Source organism: Chelonia mydas, chromosome 8, assembly GCF_015237465.2.
Source record: "Chelonia mydas isolate rCheMyd1 chromosome 8, rCheMyd1.pri.v2, whole genome shotgun sequence".
NCBI lineage: Eukaryota > Metazoa > Chordata > Testudines > Cheloniidae > Chelonia > Chelonia mydas.
Window position 1 is genome coordinate 101,865,973 of NC_057854.1, and position 17,722 is coordinate 101,883,694.

The 17,722-nt window shown below is 42.5% G+C and overlaps 1 protein-coding gene across 6 annotated transcripts in view; it reads right to left on the reverse strand.

The window, feature by feature from the left end:
- The window catches only part of MAST2 (microtubule associated serine/threonine kinase 2), a 372,012-nt gene that overhangs the window by 38,553 nt on the left and 315,737 nt on the right, over nucleotides 1-17,722 (reverse strand). For all 6 annotated transcript variants that reach the window (XM_037907057.2, XM_043521549.1, XM_037907059.2 and 3 more), the window contains 2 exons: nucleotides 9,178-9,279; nucleotides 24-156 (listed from right to left, as the gene is read on the reverse strand). In XM_037907057.2, the coding sequence (XP_037762985.1) occupies nucleotides 24-156; nucleotides 9,178-9,279 (235 nt within the window). The remainder of the gene's footprint in view (nucleotides 1-23; nucleotides 157-9,177; nucleotides 9,280-17,722) is intronic.

Below are 17,722 nucleotides of genomic sequence, written 5' to 3' on the forward strand. Positions count from 1 at the left end.
GATGCAAAGTAAGAAGTTCTCACCCTCCAGGGGATCCCGGGTAAGGCCCAGCTGGCTGATAATGTAACGAGGAATGTCACATTTAATTCCTTGCCCTTCCTTGGCATGACCTTCAGCAGCTTCTAACAGATGGTAGAACTCTTCGGGATCAAACTCCTAAAGTGAGAGAGTAGGACAAGAGATATGAGTGATTTGATTCCAAAATTAAAAGAGAATTTGTTCTTGTTTTATTTCCCCCAGAAAAGGAGGGGAAAAAACACGGTTCTTGTTAAGCTTTAACATCTAGCCTGCTCAAATATATCCAAAACTGATTCCAAGGCCTAAGGATGCTGCAAAACACTTACAGTCACAACAAGTATATCAACATGATGTACAGCCTCCTGCTCTAGAAAAATGTAAAACATTAGATGTATTCAGAGACTGTGCTGGATGTCCATATCCTCGGATCAGCTGGCTTTGCCAATGAACAGAGACAAAAGAGATGGTAGGAAAACGTTTTATAAAACAAAAGTTGACAGTAGGGGATTTATGCAGTAGGGTCATGATACCTCCAATATTTAGCTTGCCCTAAGTTCTTATGTTGTTATAGTCCATGATGTACACTATAGAAACAGAAGTTTTGAGGTGAGGACGTATGTGAAGTTTTCTGCCATCTCAGCGTGGGAGAAAGATGAATTAAGCCACTCAACAGCAAGCTCCCATCAAACTTAATTAGCTGAGCAAAACATTCTATAAAGACACTAATCTTGCTTCAAACTATGTTGCATGCAGTTACGAATTTCAGTATCACAGAAGATTTCATTTCTGTTTGTCAAAGTGCTCTAAACTATTAACCTGTCAGTGGTGACTGGGACCACTTGATAGCTCAGGCAGGATGCACATGCTTACTAAGACAGTGTTGCTAAAGTACCTTTAACTCTGATCTGCAAACCACATTGTTTACCAGTGCTGGACTCCTGTGCAGAGACTACCAAAGTGTTTTGAACTGAGTAATTGTTTTGTACAGTGGACCAGTGACTGACATCAAACAGCACAATTTACCTGAGAGAGTCGTTAGCAAGACAGGAGATGACCAAAAAAACAAACAAATACAATCATAAAAACCAAAAGAGGAGAGAAAGTGGAGGAGGAAAAGGATGCTTTTAAAATTGTAAGCACCTTGGAGCAAGGGCCACTTTTTTGTTATATAATCCATTCAGTGATGAGCTCAAAGTCAGCACTAAGCAAATAATAGGCAATTTTGCCAAAGGCAGCAACGAGTGAAGGAGGTGAGAAGTGCCTCTGACTTGGCTAAGAAGAAGTCATTAGTGATCTTAGGGTATGTCTACACTACGAAATTAGGTTGAATTTATAGAAGTCGGTTTTGTAGAAAGCGTTTTTATACAGTTGATTGTGTGTGTCCCCACACAAATGCTCTAAGGGCATGTAGTCAGCGGAGTGTGTCCACAGTACTGAGGCAACCGTCGACTTCCGGAGCGTTGCACTGTGGGTGGCTATCCCACAGTTCCCGCAGTCTCCACCGCCCATTTGAATTCTGGGTAGAAATCCCAGTGCCTGATGGGGCTAAAACATTGTCGCGGGTGGTTCTGGGTACATATTGTCAGGCCCCTGTTCCCTCCCTCCGTGAAAACAAGGGCAGACAATCGTTTTGTGCCTTTTTTCTTGAGTTACCTGTGCAGACGCCATACCATGGCAAGCATGGAGCCCGCTCAGCTAACCGTCACCGTATGTCTCCTGGGTGCTGGCAGATGTGGTACTGCATTGCTACACAGCAGCAGTTTATTGCCTTTTGGCAGCAGACAATGCAGTATGACTGGTAGCCGTAATCGACGTAGTCCTGGATGCTCTTTTAACCGGGCGCCTGGGCAAACATGGGAGTGACTCAGCCAGGTCATTTCCCTTGTTTCGTCTCGTGGCAATTCAGTCCTGCACTGTCTTTTAATCTGCAGCTAGCAGAAGATGATGGCCAGTAGTCATACTGCACCGTCTTCTGCCGAGCACCCAGGAGGAGATGATGGCTAGTGGTCGTACTGCACAGTCTGCTGCCAGCAAGATGTATAAAGATAGATGAAGTGGCTCAAAACAAGAAATAGACCAGATTTGTTTTGTATTCATTTTCTCCTCCCTCCCTCTGTGAAATCAACGGCCTGCTAAACCCAGTTTTGAGTTCTATCCTTGAGGGCGCCATTCAGTTTCTTGCAAAGCCACCCCCTTTGTTGATTTTAATTCCCTGTAAGCCATGTCGTCAGTCACCCCTCCCTCCGTTAGGGCAACGGAAGACAATCGTTCCGCTCCTTTTTTCTGTGCAGACGCCATACCACGGCAAGCATGGAGCCCGCTCAGATCACTTTGGCAATTAGGAGCACATTAAACACCACGCGCATTATCCAGCAGTATATGCAGCACCAGAACCTGGCAAAGCGATACCAGGCGAGTAGGCAACGTCAGCGTGGTGACGTGAGTGATGAGGACATGGACACAAACTTCTCTCAAAGCACGGGCCCTGGCAATGCGGGCATCATGGTGTTAATGGGGCAGGTTCATGCGGTGGAACGCCGATTCTGGGCTCGGGAAACAAGCACAGACTGGTGGGACTGCACAGTGTTGCAGGTCTGGGACGATTCTCAGTGGTTGTGAAACTTTTGCATGCGTAAGGGCACTTTCATGGAACTTTGTGACTTGCTTTCCCCTGCCCTGAGGCGCAAGAATACCAAGATGAGAGCAGCCATCACAGTTGAGAAGTGAGTGGCAAGAGCCCTGTGGAAGCTTGCAACGCCAGACAGCTACCGGTCAGTCGGGAATCACTTTGGAGTGGGCAAATCTACTGTGGGGGCTGCTGTGATGCAAGTAGCCAACGCAATCAAAGATCTGCTGATATCAAGGGTAGTGACCCTGGGAAATGTGCAGGTCATAGTGGATGGCTTTGCTGCAATGGGATTCCCTAACTGTGGTGGGGCCACAGACGGAACCCATATCCCTATCTTGGCACCGGAGCACCAAGCCGGCAAGTACATAAATTGCAAGAGGTACTTTTCAATAGTGCTGCAAGCACTGGTGGATCACAAGGGACGTTTCACCAACATCAACGTGGGATGGCCAGGAAAGGTACATGACGCTCGCATCTTCAAGAACTCTAGTCTGTTTCAAAAGCTGCAGGAAGGGACTTTATTCCCAGATCAGAAAATAACTGTTGGGGATGTTGAAATGCCTATAGTTATCCTTGGGGACCCAGCCTACCCCTTAATGCCATGGCACATGAAGCCAGACACAGGCAGCCTGGACAGTAGTCAGGAGCTGTTCAACTACAGGCTGAGCAAGTGCAGAATGGTGGTAGAATGTGCATTTGGACGTTTAAAAGCGCGCTGGCGCAGTTTACTGACTTGGTTAGACCTCAGCGAAACCAATATTCCCACTGTTATTACTGCTTGCTGTGCACTCCACAATATCTGAGAGAGGAAGGGGGAGACGTTTATGGCGGGGTGGGAGGTTGAGGCAAATCGCCTGGCTGCTGGTTACGCACAGCCAGACACCAGGGCGGTTAGAAGAGCACAGGAGGGCGCGGTGCGCATCAGACAAGCTTTGAAAACCAGTTTCATGACTGGACAGGCTACGGTGTGAAAGTTCTGTTTGTTTCTCCTTGATGAAACCCCCCGCCCCTTGGTTCACTCTACTTCCCTGTAAGCTAACCACGCTCCCCACCTCTCTTCGATCACCGCTTGCAGAGGCAATAAAGTTATTGTTGCTTCACATTCATACATTCTTTATTCATTCATCCCACAAACAGGGGGATAACTACCAAGGTAGCCCAGGAGGGGTGGTGGAGGAAAGAAGCACCAGGAAGGGTGGTTGAGGGGGGAAGGACAGTTGAGGAGGGAAGGACAAGGCCACACAGCACTTTAAAAGTTTAAAACTTTAAAACTTATTGAATGCCAGCCTTCTGTTGCTTGGGCAATCCTCTGGGGTGGAGTGGCCGGAGGCCCCCCCACCGCGTTCTTGGGCGTCTGGGTGAGGATGCTATGGAACTTGGGAGGAGGGCGGTTGGTTACACAGGGGCTGTAGCGGCAGTCTGTGCTCCTGCTGCCTTTCCTGCAGCTCAACCATACGCTGGAGCGTATTGGTTTGATCCTCCAGCAGCCTCAGCATTGAATCCTGCTTCCTCTCATCACGCTGCCGCCACCTTTCAGCTTCAGCCCTCTCTTCAACCTGCCACTTACTCTCTTCAGCCAGCCAACTCTCCTCACAGTCATTTTGTGCTTTCCTGCACTCTGACATTGTCTGCCTCCACGCATTCGTCTGTGCTATGTCAGTGTGGGAGGACACCATGAGCTCAGAGAACATTTCATCACGAGTGCATTTTTTTCGCCTTCTAATCTTCACTAGCCTCTGGGAAGGAGAAGATCCTGTGATCCTTGAAACAAATGCAGCTGGTGGAGAGAAAAAAAGGGACAGTGGTATTTAAAAAGACACATTTTCTAGAACAATGTAACACAGTAAACCTTGCTGTTAACATTACATACATAGCACATGTGCTTTCGTTACAAGGTCGCATTTTGTCTCCCTCTCCCCCCCACATGGGTAGCCCCTCTCCCCTCCCCGTGGCTAACAGCAGGGAACATTTCTGTTCAGCCACAGGCAAACAGCCCAGCAGGAACGGGCACCTCTGAGTGTCCCCTGAAAAAAAGCACCCTATTTCAACCAGGTGACCATGAATGATATCTCACTCTCCTGAGGATAACACAGAGAGATGAAGAACGGATGTTGTTTGAACGCCAGCAAACATACACTGCAATGCTTTGTTCTACAGTGATTCCTGAGTATGTGCTACTGGCCTGGAGTGGTAAAGTGTCCTACCATGGTGGATGGAATAAGGCTGCCCTCCCCACAAACCTTTTGCAAAGGCTTTGGGAGTATAACCAGGAGAGCCACGAATGCCAGGGCAAATTAATCATTAAACATGCTTGCTTTTAAACCATGTATAGTGTTTTAAAAAGGTATACTCACCAGAGGTCCCTTCTCCACCTGGCGGGTCCGGGAGGCAGCCTTGGGTGGGTTCAGGGGGTACTGGCTCCAGGTCCAGGGTGAGAAACAGTTCCTGGCTGTCGGGAAAAATGGTTTCTCCGCTTGCTTGCTGTGAGCTATCTACAACCTCATCATCATCATCTTCCTCGTCTCCAAAACCTGCTTCCATGTTGCCTCCATCTCCATTGAAGGAGTCAAACAACACGGCTGGGGTAGTGGTGGCTGAACCCCCTAAAATGGCATGCAGCTCATCACAGAAGCGGCATGTTTGGGGCTCGGACCCGGAGCGGCCGTTCGCCTCTCTGGTTTTCTGGTAGGCTTGCCTCAGCTCCTTAAGTTTCACGTGGCACTGCTTCGGGTCCCCGTTATGGCCTCTGTCCTTCATGCCCTGGGAGATTTTGACAAATGTTTTGGCACTTCGAAAACTGGAACGGAGTACTGATAGCACGGATTCCTCTCCCCATACAGCGATCAGATCCCGTACCTCCCGTTCGGTCCATGCTGGAGCTCTTTTGCGATTCTGGGACTCCATCATGGTCACCTCTGCTGATGAGCTCTGCATGGTCACCTGCAGCTTGCCATGCTGGCCAAACAGGAAACTGAAATTCAAAAGTTCATGGGCCTTTTCCTGTCTACCTGACCAGTGCATCTGAGTTGAGAGTCCTGTCCAGAGCAGTCACAATGGAGCACTGTGGGATAGCTCCCGGAGGCCACTACCGTCTAATTGCATCCATAGTACCCCAAATTCAACCCAGCAAGGCTGATTTCAGCGCTAATCCCCTTGTCGGGGGTGGAGTAAGGAAATCGATTTTAAGAGCCCTTTAAGTCGAAAAAAAGGGCTTCGTCATGTGGACGGGTGCAGGGTTAAATCGAATTAACGCTGCTAAATTCGACCTCAACTCCTAGTATAGACCAGGGCTTAGTAAGAGCAGCAGACAGGAACTAGATCAGAGGGAGAGTTGGGGGAGATAAAGTCTACGCACGGTGAGACCCAGACACAGGCAAGTAACAGGAAAAGGCTAGGAGGGCAGGTGGAGTGGGAGGTAGGGAAGGATTTTTTTCCCCCCAAGATAAGACTCATTGGGAGAGAAAAAGCAGCCAGTGAATAGATAATAGTTAAAGATAACAGACAAGGAAAGGATGGAAGAAGGAACGGGGAAGAGAGGTGGAATCAATAGAGCTGTACTAATCTTTTTAGTAGAAAGTACTTTTAAGAGATTCTCTAAATGTAGTTTTACATAACCGAATGGAATAGCCTCTTGCAGCAGTGTTCCAGTCTGCAATATAATACCACTGTCAAAAACCACTACTAAATTACACATTTTCCCCAAGAGACTGTCTCACTGGTAAACAACACACATTTGAAAAATGTGTCAACTTAAAGTATTCACCTGAGAGCCTGAATTGCTGCCTTCAAAACCCAAATGCTCAGCCCTTAAATAAACGATATGCATTTTACAATTTGGGAGGTAAGATTTAAACATTAAATAACCAACATTGTATAAAACAATTAAAACCCTTGACACGCATTACTCCAGTTTCCTCACCTGACCTACATGTTCAGTCCTTTCATGTTGTATTGAAGAAGCAGGAGTCATATGAGTGGCTGGATATAACCTTTGTTTCAGATGAAACAATTTTAGTACATTTTGTATCATTTAACAGCACATCTTGTCTGATGAAAGCATAGCAAAATTAAAGGTTAAGTTATAAAATGAGTGAATTCACATGCTCCGAAGTGTAAGAGAAAACTGACAGCCAAACTATTACAGTGGAAAGCTGTTAGGATACTCTTGCTCCTATATACAGGATCAGATGGAACGTTAGCACTGATGGCACTGTGGTCAGTAGACTAAGATAAATAACTTTTTTTAAATGGTTAGGTAGATAGAGTGATTTAAAAAACACAGAGAATACTAAAATAGAGAACTGTACAGTATTTATATACTTTGGGGTCTTGCCTCTTTGTTTTCAGGGCTGTCACTATAAGCTTTGGAGTTCATTACTCAAGTCTCAGAGACTCTATTGCCTCCACCTGCTCCCACGCTCATCTCAGAAGGACAGGTGCAGCAGCTAGCACAGGAATCTCTTGATACATTAACTTGCAGCTAACGGCACGTATGATTTAGGAAGTGCTTCCAAGAGGAACACCACTCTACAGAGATGGCATTAAACTTTGGCAAATGCTCTCTTACCCTTCTAAGGGGATGTGTGCTATTCTAGTGACATATATCAATTTCAGTATAAAGCAGGGTAAGCACCACAAGATTCATAGCAATCTATTTCACTTTAGTTTTGCTTTTTCAATCCCAATGTCAACTTGTGGGGAAGATTTTTAAGTAAATTGTTAAAATTAATTAGAGTCACTCAATACGGCAAAATTCCCATGACCGCTTTGAAAATTCACTGAAAGTTGGAAGACTCAACGCAGTAAATAACTGCCTTATACTCTCAATTTTATTATTCAAGAAATCTCAGCTAGTTTAAAATACAAACATATATTTTGTTGTCATAATTTTCCTCCTTGAAAAGAAAAAACGTTGTGGCACTAAGCTGTCCACCTTCTGAAAAAAGCTTCACACAGCTAGTTTGTCTTCCAACAGTTCACATGCTAAAACTCACTCCTTGTTGGTACAATCTTATTTTAACTTGTGAAAGTTTGCTTCTTACATGAGCTGTTCCACTGCCTATCTCTAAGCACGATCATGCCAGAATTTATCTAGCTGCAATAATGCCTGAAAAAGAAGCAACTTTACTCAGCTCGATAGATTCCAAGGCCAGAAGGGCCCATTAGAGCATCTAATCTGACCTCCTGTGTAACACAGGGCCAGATAATTTCATCCAGTGACTAGCCCTGTATTGAGCCCAACAACGTGTTTCACTAAAGCATCTCCTCCAGAAAGGCATCCAAGTCTGGATTTGAATGGAGATGGAGAATCCACCACTTCTGGTAGTTTGTTCCAACTGTTCATCACCCTCACTGTTAAATATATACGCTTTATTTCTCCTTTGAATTTTTTGGCTTCGGCTCCACTGATTCTTGTTCTCCATTTCCCTGCTAGATTAAAGAGCCCTTAAATTCCTTGTATTTTCTCTCCACTGAGGTACCCATATACCACAATAAAATCACCTCTTGATCTTTTCGATAAGCTAAACATTGAGCCCCGTAAGTCAGTCATTGAAAGGCATTTTCGCGGCTCTTGTCTGCACTCTCTCCAATTTTTCAGCATCTCTTTGTTTGATGTTTGAACACAGTATTGTATTCCAGTACCAATCTCACTCAATGCCAGCTACAGAAATAGAATCACCTCCCCACTCCCCTTTTTGCAAATCCAAGGATCGTATTAGCCCTTCCCCCCCCCCCAATATTACACTGGTAGCTCATGTTCAGCTGTCTGTCCACTATGATCCATAAATCCTTTTCAGAGTCACTGCTTTCCAAGACACTGAGTCCCCATTCTGCAGGTACGGCCTGCATTCTTTGTTCCTGCTGTCCAGAAGTAAGTGTAAAACTATGTCCTCTTACTAGTCTGAGTGGGTAGTTTAGAAAGCAATATATGACTTGCTCTGCACTATATTCATGCTGTTCTGTACAGAATTTAATCTTGCTTACAAACTCGCTTGGATTGTTCCACCTGCACACATGTAGTTCCATACTCAGAAAACGTGACAATTTTTTAAAAAATTCAGAGAGTATGTCTAAACAGCAAAGAAAAACCCCTGGCTGGCCCGTGCCAGTTGACTCGAGCTCACGGGGCTGTTTCATTGCTGTGTAGACTTCTGGGCTTGGGCTCTAGAACCCAGAGGTGGGAGAGGATCCCAGAGCTCAGGCTCCAGCCCAAGCCCAGAAGTCTACACAACAATGAAACTGTCCTGAAGTCCTGCAGGGGCCAGCCACAGGGTTTTCTTTGCTGTGTAGACAGACCCTCAGAGTCCAATTCTCATTTACACTAAGGATCCTTTAAGCTGCTCTGGCAATTTATACCCACTTTAAGAGCTCTACACTTCCAGAGAGGCCCTACGTGTCCTTATTTTGGATTTGGACCTATTTTTTTTCAAAAACTTATTTTCCATGTAAGAATTGGTTCTTCTTACTGTCTTGTCTACCCAATCAGGCACTTCAAAGCATATACACTTTCTTCTGAGGATTGTGCTTACCAGGCACTCAAGCAGTCGAGCTGGGCGTGCAATGATGATCATCAGCTTTTTCACAAGCTGGGTAACAAAAGCTACCTCTGAGCTCTCTGATCGCTCGTGGGCCTGCGGAGAGCAAAACATCACATTATTGTTCAAACAGTGAATCATCAAACACTAAAGGTAGAGCAATCAGCTTGGTAACCATAATTCAGCAGTGAAGGCATGACTGAGTCAGGCTAAGCAATTAACAAAGCTAATTCTGTGTTGCCAAATCATATACAGCTTTTCCAGTACAACTGATTCCCTTTTTCAAGCAGTGAATCTGCTAGAGGCCTTTTTTATTATGAGTTACCTGAAAATCTCCCTTAGCCATGCTGGCTTTTTAATTTAAACAAAGATTTCTGGTCTAACTATTAAATGTTATCACTGGAACAGTTTTCCTTTCCAGGGTGCTGAATTCTAGAGAATGACATATAATTAAATGAAAAGTTGTAAAGTTTACTTCTACAGTTTCAGATGTATTTCCTACTCATTACCATGGAAGATCTTAACGTGTATTTCTCGTCCAATTTCATTCTTCTAATTCTGCCAATCAAATTGTTAATACCTGATGTACAGTGCACAGAAGGAGAACACAAAGTACATAGAAAATACATTTGCTGTTGACAAATCTTATGCCTTTAGGACAAGAGGTTTTTGCCATTTCACTATAAACTCAATTCTTAGTTTCATCGAGGTTTTCCTTTTCTTTTTATATAAGAAAGAAAGCAACTAAACTAATGCCTAGAAAATATGAAGACAGATTCTGAGAGGTACAAAAAGACCATTTTCCTTCTTGCTTGCTCGGTGCTAGAATGGCTGCAACACAAGATCCAAAGCACATGTAAATAATACTTCCCTATGCAGGTTGATAAGGGACTGCCAGCTTCCAATTCTCTAAAGGTATTCAGAATAAACTGACAAACTACCACTAAGATCTTGTAGACTATAAATTCTGCTTTAGCCCAGCCACAGAAATAGAGTCCTGAACCGGCTGGGTAACAAACATTACCTCTGAGCTTTTCAGTTGCTTGCAGGCATGATATTTTATCAACAAGGATTCAGGTGGCAAGAAACAGAGGTTCATTTAATAGTGCTCATTAAAACAAAAATAAAAAAATCCATACACGGTTGAGAAAACAGACAGTGTTGGTAGCCGCTAAGGAAGGGTAAAAGCACAGGGAAGCCTGGATTCTGAACTGGAAAACCATAACGTACAATTTAAAAAAGGTATGTTCTCACAATTTCTTATTAAAGCTTTTTCCTTTGGAAAATAAGATATTGCTTAATCTGGAATAGGTTATTGTTGTTTAACAGGTCATGTGATAATACAGTGTTAGAATTTTAACCTAAAACAAAAGGACTTATCTATAGAACTACTGATATGTCAATCAAAGAGAACACAGGAGATGCTTTGTGGGTATATTACAAATGAAAGTCACAGAGAATAACATTTTGAAACCCATAACTACTTGACAGATTTTTAACGGAATGTATTTCAAAGCTAATTACTAAATAGTAAACAGACAATTATCTAACTGGGGATGCTTAGTATTCTCTCCTCTGTGCCCCATAATACGACACCAAGTTAAAGTAATGAGACAAAGCATGAATTTTGGATAAAATTTCAGTGTCTTCATATTCAAAAGGATTTTTATAGATCAAAGAATATCTATATTTAAACAACTAAAACATTAACCACAGTGTATTATTTCTGATACAAGAACCATGCAAATGGAATGTCAATTTACTTCCAGATAATGTAAATTATGTAGAAAAACCTATTTCTTTTTGCATCTATATTTATATTGTCAAAGGCAATTTATTATTATAAATCAAGTTGTATTGTTTTCATTCTTTCTAATTCACTAAGAAGACACAGACAAAATATTCTTAAATATATAACTGATTTAATCAGGTGTTCTGTTCTGAAAATGAAACACTAACTTATGTCTGTCAAATGATAAAGAAAGGCTAAAAAAAGATTGAGAACTATAGGATTACAAAAATCAAACACAACTTGTAACAGCCACTCAGCCATAATCTCTGCACAGCGCTGTTGTTCCAAGATCCTCAGTAAAATTGCTTCTTCTTGTTTCCTTCTCTCACAGGATAGTCCAGACATCTCTATAGATGTCTTGTTTACAATCTGCCCCAGTTACAATATCTCAAAATCACAGGCTTATATACCAAACAACTGCCTGCTTCTACCATGCGCCTTGGTATGATGCATGCCATCTAATTAGCAGTTCTCAATGACGACATGCTTGTCTGAAGGTTGCTGGTGTCATTTCAGGGTTTTGTATTGTTTTTCCTGAGGGGAGGGGAGCGTAGGGGTTACGGGTGGAGGCTGATGCCATTCCTGTACACACCAAGCCATTTCCAGTGACATATGTATAGGGGGTAGCCATGGGTAATTTACAAAGCGATTCCCTTATCTGAAAGACCCATCCGTCACTAACTGTAGCCACTGAGGCATGAAATTAAAATCACCGTCCTCCCCTGGGGTTCAGCAGGACCAATGACTGGAATATGCAAGTCACAACACTGTAATTGAGCTAATATACTGATACAAACCAAAACAGCAGAGCTGCAGTGCCAAGAACCAATACATTTCACTTATGCATTTATTAAGAAAGCAATTCCAATTTTCAAGTGGGCAACATAAAATCAGCATAATATAATGCTAATAAGGCCCCTTTTTCTTTGTTTCATTTACAGATATACCTGTATATCTCTCATCTTTCTTATCAGAAAATCTGACTAATTGTGTAAATATACAATATTGCCGATTCAACTCATTTTGCCTGGTTAATCATTGCGTCAGCATAGTAACTGACTAATCTTTTGTTCTGAACTCTGCTTCTATTCTGTTTCATGAAATCAATACTACGGATCCACATAAGAAGGCTTTTACTTTATTTTCTAATATTCTGACTTCAAACTTTAAGCTTTTCATGAAAGTTATGCCTAAAAAATTCTTTTGAATTCATGCCTACTTCAGGAAGTCTACCTGATAAATCCAATTATTTAAAAAAACAAATACTTCTTGGCTAAAATATGACACTTTATACTTTCATACAAGGGAATTAATCTTATTTGCCATGGTAACATTTTGGTATTTTATAACAAGAACTGGTATTTAAGTGCCTCTAAGTTTTCTGTTTTGCTATATCCACGTCAGCTATGTCTAAATATTTGACTCTTTATATTGTACTTACTCTTTGTTTTATGATGAAGTTTTTATACAATTTGAACCGTCCTTAATATGCAAAATTTTCATTAAAGTTTAATATTTCTTTTTCCTGTGAGTTGAAATTCCAGCTTTTAAAAAAATCTGATTACGCAGGGTTTTGTTTTAAATGTACTTTATCCTTTAGCAAAATCTGTTCTTCGAAAGGAAGAACATTTTAAACTACATACCATCCACACTTCCATTCCTGTCATTCACTTACCTTCTGCAGACTAATTTCCTTGTTCTGTGATAGGCATTTGAAAGGTTCCCTGATGCTGCTACCGTTTATGCAAATACTATAGATAAACAATGGACTATATTGCATAGACTGTTCCATGCTGCAGCAATGACTGCAATTTATAATAGTCTTCATTGTATCTGTTATTTTTATATAGTGCTATAAATGTGCATAGCATCTTACAAACTAACCAAAGGTGAGCACCCTGCTCCCAAGAGCTCACCATCTTTTATAGTAACCGATGTCTTAAAGTATTCTCACATGTTAGTAGCTCAGTTCTGTCTCTGAAAGGAATCTCATTGACATGTCTTTGCATTTAATCTGAAATATCCTGAATGTGTCCTTTCACAGTTTGGGGTGCATCCAAGGGAGAATGTAAAAGAAAAGGTAGGGAAGAAAGGGATTCATACTCATTCAAAAAGCAATGAAAAAGATGACACAGGAGTGAGAAGAGAAAGTAAAGCAAGAGGAAGAGAGGCGGAAAGAAAAGTGTCTGGTGTTCGCTCAGCTTCTCTCTAACCTCTTTGTCCTCTCCCTCTATTCCCTTTCAGTCCTTTCCCTCCTAAAGATGCATCTTGCTTCAGGTTTATGCCTCAGGTCTTGAAAGGGATAACCTCAAGAAAGAGGTCCTTGGCGACAAGTCATCGGAACCAGCATGCATTCTTGCAAACAGTCAACCTCCAGGCAGTATTGTTATTCTTATTTATTATTTTATTATTGTGCTAGCACCGAGGGAACCAATCTTATCTCACTCTATTATTCTCCTCATTTCTCCTTTCGGCAACGGGTGAGCTAGAGCCAATTTAAGAAAATCAATTAAAATTAAGAAGAATCGACTTGCCCATCCCACCCTGACCCTGCGGAAGAAGCTAAAGGAGAGGGGGCAGGGCAGCTCCTGACCGTCAATTACTGACCACCACTCTCTCCTCCCAGGGTAGGGTTGACCTCCTCAGATCTGAGGGTGACCTTGAAGGTGGGGAGAGGAAAAGGCCAGTCTCAGTTCATTTCCCCCAGCCCCAAACTTTGACAGTACAAAGGGCTGCTCTACTAGGGAGGAGAAAAGCTGTATGTGGGAGAATTCGAAGCCCAGGTGGGCAGCGTCTAGAGACAGCAAAGCCAGGTATAGTTCTTCCTGCTGCTCCTTGAACTCTGAGGTATTGCGGGGATGTGTGCTTGCCCCAAACATGATCTCTGCCTGCCAGTCTATCACTTTGTGGAGACAGGGGCATGGGTGTCTGCTTCCTTTCTCCAAAATGAGGGTGGGTTTTTTTGTTTTTTTGCTGGGGGGGAGGAGAGTTTGCCCATTCTTTCTCTCTGCTCTTCTTTTTAACAAACTACCTCAGACTTATGCAGGTGGGGGATGCTGGATCATGACCCTCATGCCCAGCTGACTGCAGGAGCTGGGCTGCCTTTCATTTCCTCCCCAGTGCTGTTGCTAGAAGGGAACCCTTGGAATGTCCTTTCAGATGTTATAGCAAAGGGTAGGTCTTGTTTCCATAAGAGAAAAGAGACTCACAATAGGGCTTTTAAATTCACCGTTAAAAAAACCCTCTAAATATAAAAAATAGTCTCATTCAATAAGAGAAGACAGAGATGGAAAGAACCTATTACATCTTCAATCCCTCTCCTTGACAATGCTGGATTGGTCTCCACTGAACATTTTCGAGTGTATTTGTTGGATCTAGACTTAAAAGACCCAACTGATGGAGCTTCTCCACTTTCCTTGGGAGATTATGCTGCATTCCAGATATCCTAGCCCAGCAGCATGCCACCAGAAATAGTACTTTGATGGTCAATGAAGCAATACCCTTTTAAATAGCTTAAAAACTAGGCCAAGTGAGAGCATACAAGAGGTTTGATATTTGGTTTCAATTATCAACTGGCAATTTTAAAATCAAGACTGGATGTTTTTCTAAAAGATCTGCTCTAGGAATTATTTTGGGGAAGGTCTGTATCCTGTGTTATATGACAGATCAGAGTACATGATCACAATGGTCCCTTCTGGCCTTGGAATCTATGAACTTCCTTGTGACATCTATCGATATCTGACTGAACTCTGAGTGGCATGTTGTTGATATCGCTGCAGAATACTACCATTGCTAAAGAGTTGATAAGCAATGGCATTAATTCCCAAGTCTAGTCCACCGTTTGAGTACTACAGGGTCTCTCTTGCCAAGAGAAGTGTAGGATTGATATTTGAGTTTAATGTATCAGACAGCAGAGGTATATGCTCACATAGGGTCCTGGTCTGTGATTGGCGCTCTCTCTCTGCTACCACAATAAAATTAAAAGGAGGAGGAGGAGGAGGAAGTGCTGGCAGTGGCGGTAGTAGTAGCATTTCTTCATGGAGGTTGACTGTTTGAAAGAATACATCCTGGTTATGACGACTTGTCGCCAAGGACCTCTCTCGAGGTTATCCCTTTCAAGAGCTAAGGCATAAACCTGAAGCAAGATGCATCTTTAGGAATAACAAGTCCCTGATTCAGAAATCACTGCTATTAGGAAGTGAAATAATGCATCCATTGACAAGTTCACCAGCTCTGGGATACCAACAGAACCTCAGCCACTCTGCAGTCATCATGATACAATTCCTTGAGGACCTGGTAATCACAGAATCATAGGACTGGAAGGGATCTTGAAAGGTCATCTAGTCCAGTCTAACCTGCTCTTAAAAATCTCCAATGATGGAGATTCCACAACCTCCCTAGGCAATTTATTCCAGTGCTTAACCACCCTGACAGTTAGGAAGTTTTTCCTAACGTCCAACCTAAACCTCCCTTCCTGCAATTTAAGTCCATTACTTCTTGTCCTATCCTCAGAGGTTAAGAACAACATTTTTTTCCTCCCTCTTCCTTGTAACAACCTTTTATGTACTTGAAAACTTATGTCCCTTCTCAGTCTTCTCTTCTCCCGACTAAACTAACCCACTTTTTTCAGTCTTCCCTCATAGGTCAGGCTTTGTAGACCTTTAATCATTTTGTTGCTCTTTCCTGGACTTCCTCCAATTTGTCCCCATCTTTCCTGAAATGTGGCATCCAGAACTAGACACAATACTCCAGTTGAGGCCTAATCAGCACAGAGTAGAACAGAAGAATTACTTCTTGTGTCTTGCTTACAAAACTCCCATTATACATCCCAGAATTATGTTTGCTTTTCTTGCAACAGTGCTACACTTTTGACTCATACTTAGCTTGTGATCCACTATGATCCCCAGACCCCTTTCTGCAGTACTCCTTCCTAGGCAGTCATTTCCCATTTTGTATGTGTGCAACTGATTGTTCCTTCCAAAGTGGTGTACTTTGCATTTGTCCCTATTCAATTTCATCCTATTTACTTTGCACCGTTTCTCCAGTTTGTCCAGATCATTTTGAATTTTAATCCTATCCTCCAAAGTACTTGCAACTCCTCCCAGTTTGGTATCATTCGTAAATTTAATAAGTGTACTCTCTATATCATTATCTAAATCACTGATGAAGATATTGAACAGAATTGGACCCAGAACTGTTCCCAACTCGATACACCCTTCCAGCTTGACTGTGAACCACTGATAACTAGTCTCTGGGAATGATTTTCCAACCAGTTATGCACCCACCTTATAGTAGCTTCATCTAGGCCAGTGGTTCTCAACCTGTGGCCTATGGGCCGCTTGTGGACCAATCAGCACACAGCTGTGGCCCATGTGACATCCTCAAGGCCATACAAGTAGTATTTGATGCAGCCCACAATGGTAAATAGGTTGAGAACCACTGATCTAGGCTGTATTTCTTTAGTTTGTTTATGAGGAGGTCATGCGAGACAGTATCAAAAGCCTTATTAAAGTTAAGATATACCACATCTATCACTTCCCCCCATCCACAAGGCTTGTTACTCTGTCAAGGAAAGCGATTAGGTTGGTTTGACATAGAATCATAGACTATCAGGGTTGGAAGGGACCTCAGGTCATCTCGTCCAACCCCCTGCTCAAAGCAGAACCAATCCCCAACGAAATCATCCCAGCCAGGGCTTTGTCAAGCCTGACCTTAAAAACCTCAAAGGAAGGAGGTTCCACCACCTCCCTAGGTAACGCATTCCAGTACTTCCAGGGTTCTTGACAAATCCCTATTGACTGTTACTTATCTCATTATCTTCTAGGTGTCTCCAAATTGATTGCTTAATGATGTGCTCCATTATCTTTCCAGGTAACGAAGTTACACTGACTCATCTGTAATTCCCTGGGTTGTCCTTATTTCCCTTTTTATAGATTGGCACTATATTTGCCCTTTTCCAGTCCTCTGTAATCCTTCCTGCCTTCCATAACTTTTCAAACATAATCACTAATGACTCAGATATCTCCTGAGTCTGCTCCTTGAGTAGTCTAGGATGTATTTCATCAGGTGACTTGAAGACATCTAACTTGTCTAAGTAATTTTTAAGTTTTTCTTTCCATATTTTAGCCTCTGATCCTACCTCATTTTCACTGGCATTCACTATGTTAGATGTCCAATTGCTACTAATCTTTCTGGTAAAAACTGAAACAAAAAAGTCAATTAGCACTTCTGCCATTTCCACATTTTCTGTTATTGTTTTCCACCCTGCTCATGAATAATGGGCCTAACTTGTTCTTGGTCTTCCTCTTGCTTCTAATGTATTTGTAGAATGTTTTCTTGTTACCCTTTATGTCTATAGCTATTTAATCTCATTTTGTGCCTTGACCTTTCTAATTTTGTCTCTACATACTTGTGTTTATTTGTCTATATTCAGCCTTTGTAATTTGACCTAGTTTCCACTTTTTGTAGGACTCTTTTTGAGTTTCAGATCACCGAAGATCTCTTGGTTAAGCCACAGTAGTCTTTTGCAATACTTCCTATCTTTCCTACGCATTGGGAGTGTTTGCTCTTGTATCCTTAATGTCTCTCTAAAAAACTGCTAACTCTCTTAAACTGTTTTTCCCCTTAGGCTTGCTTCCCCTGGGATCTTACCTACCTTTTGGAACACCCTGCCTATAAGAGGACAGGTGTGGAAATATATATGACATGATAAAGTTCTGCTCTACTGAGTGTGGTGTCTGCACTTAG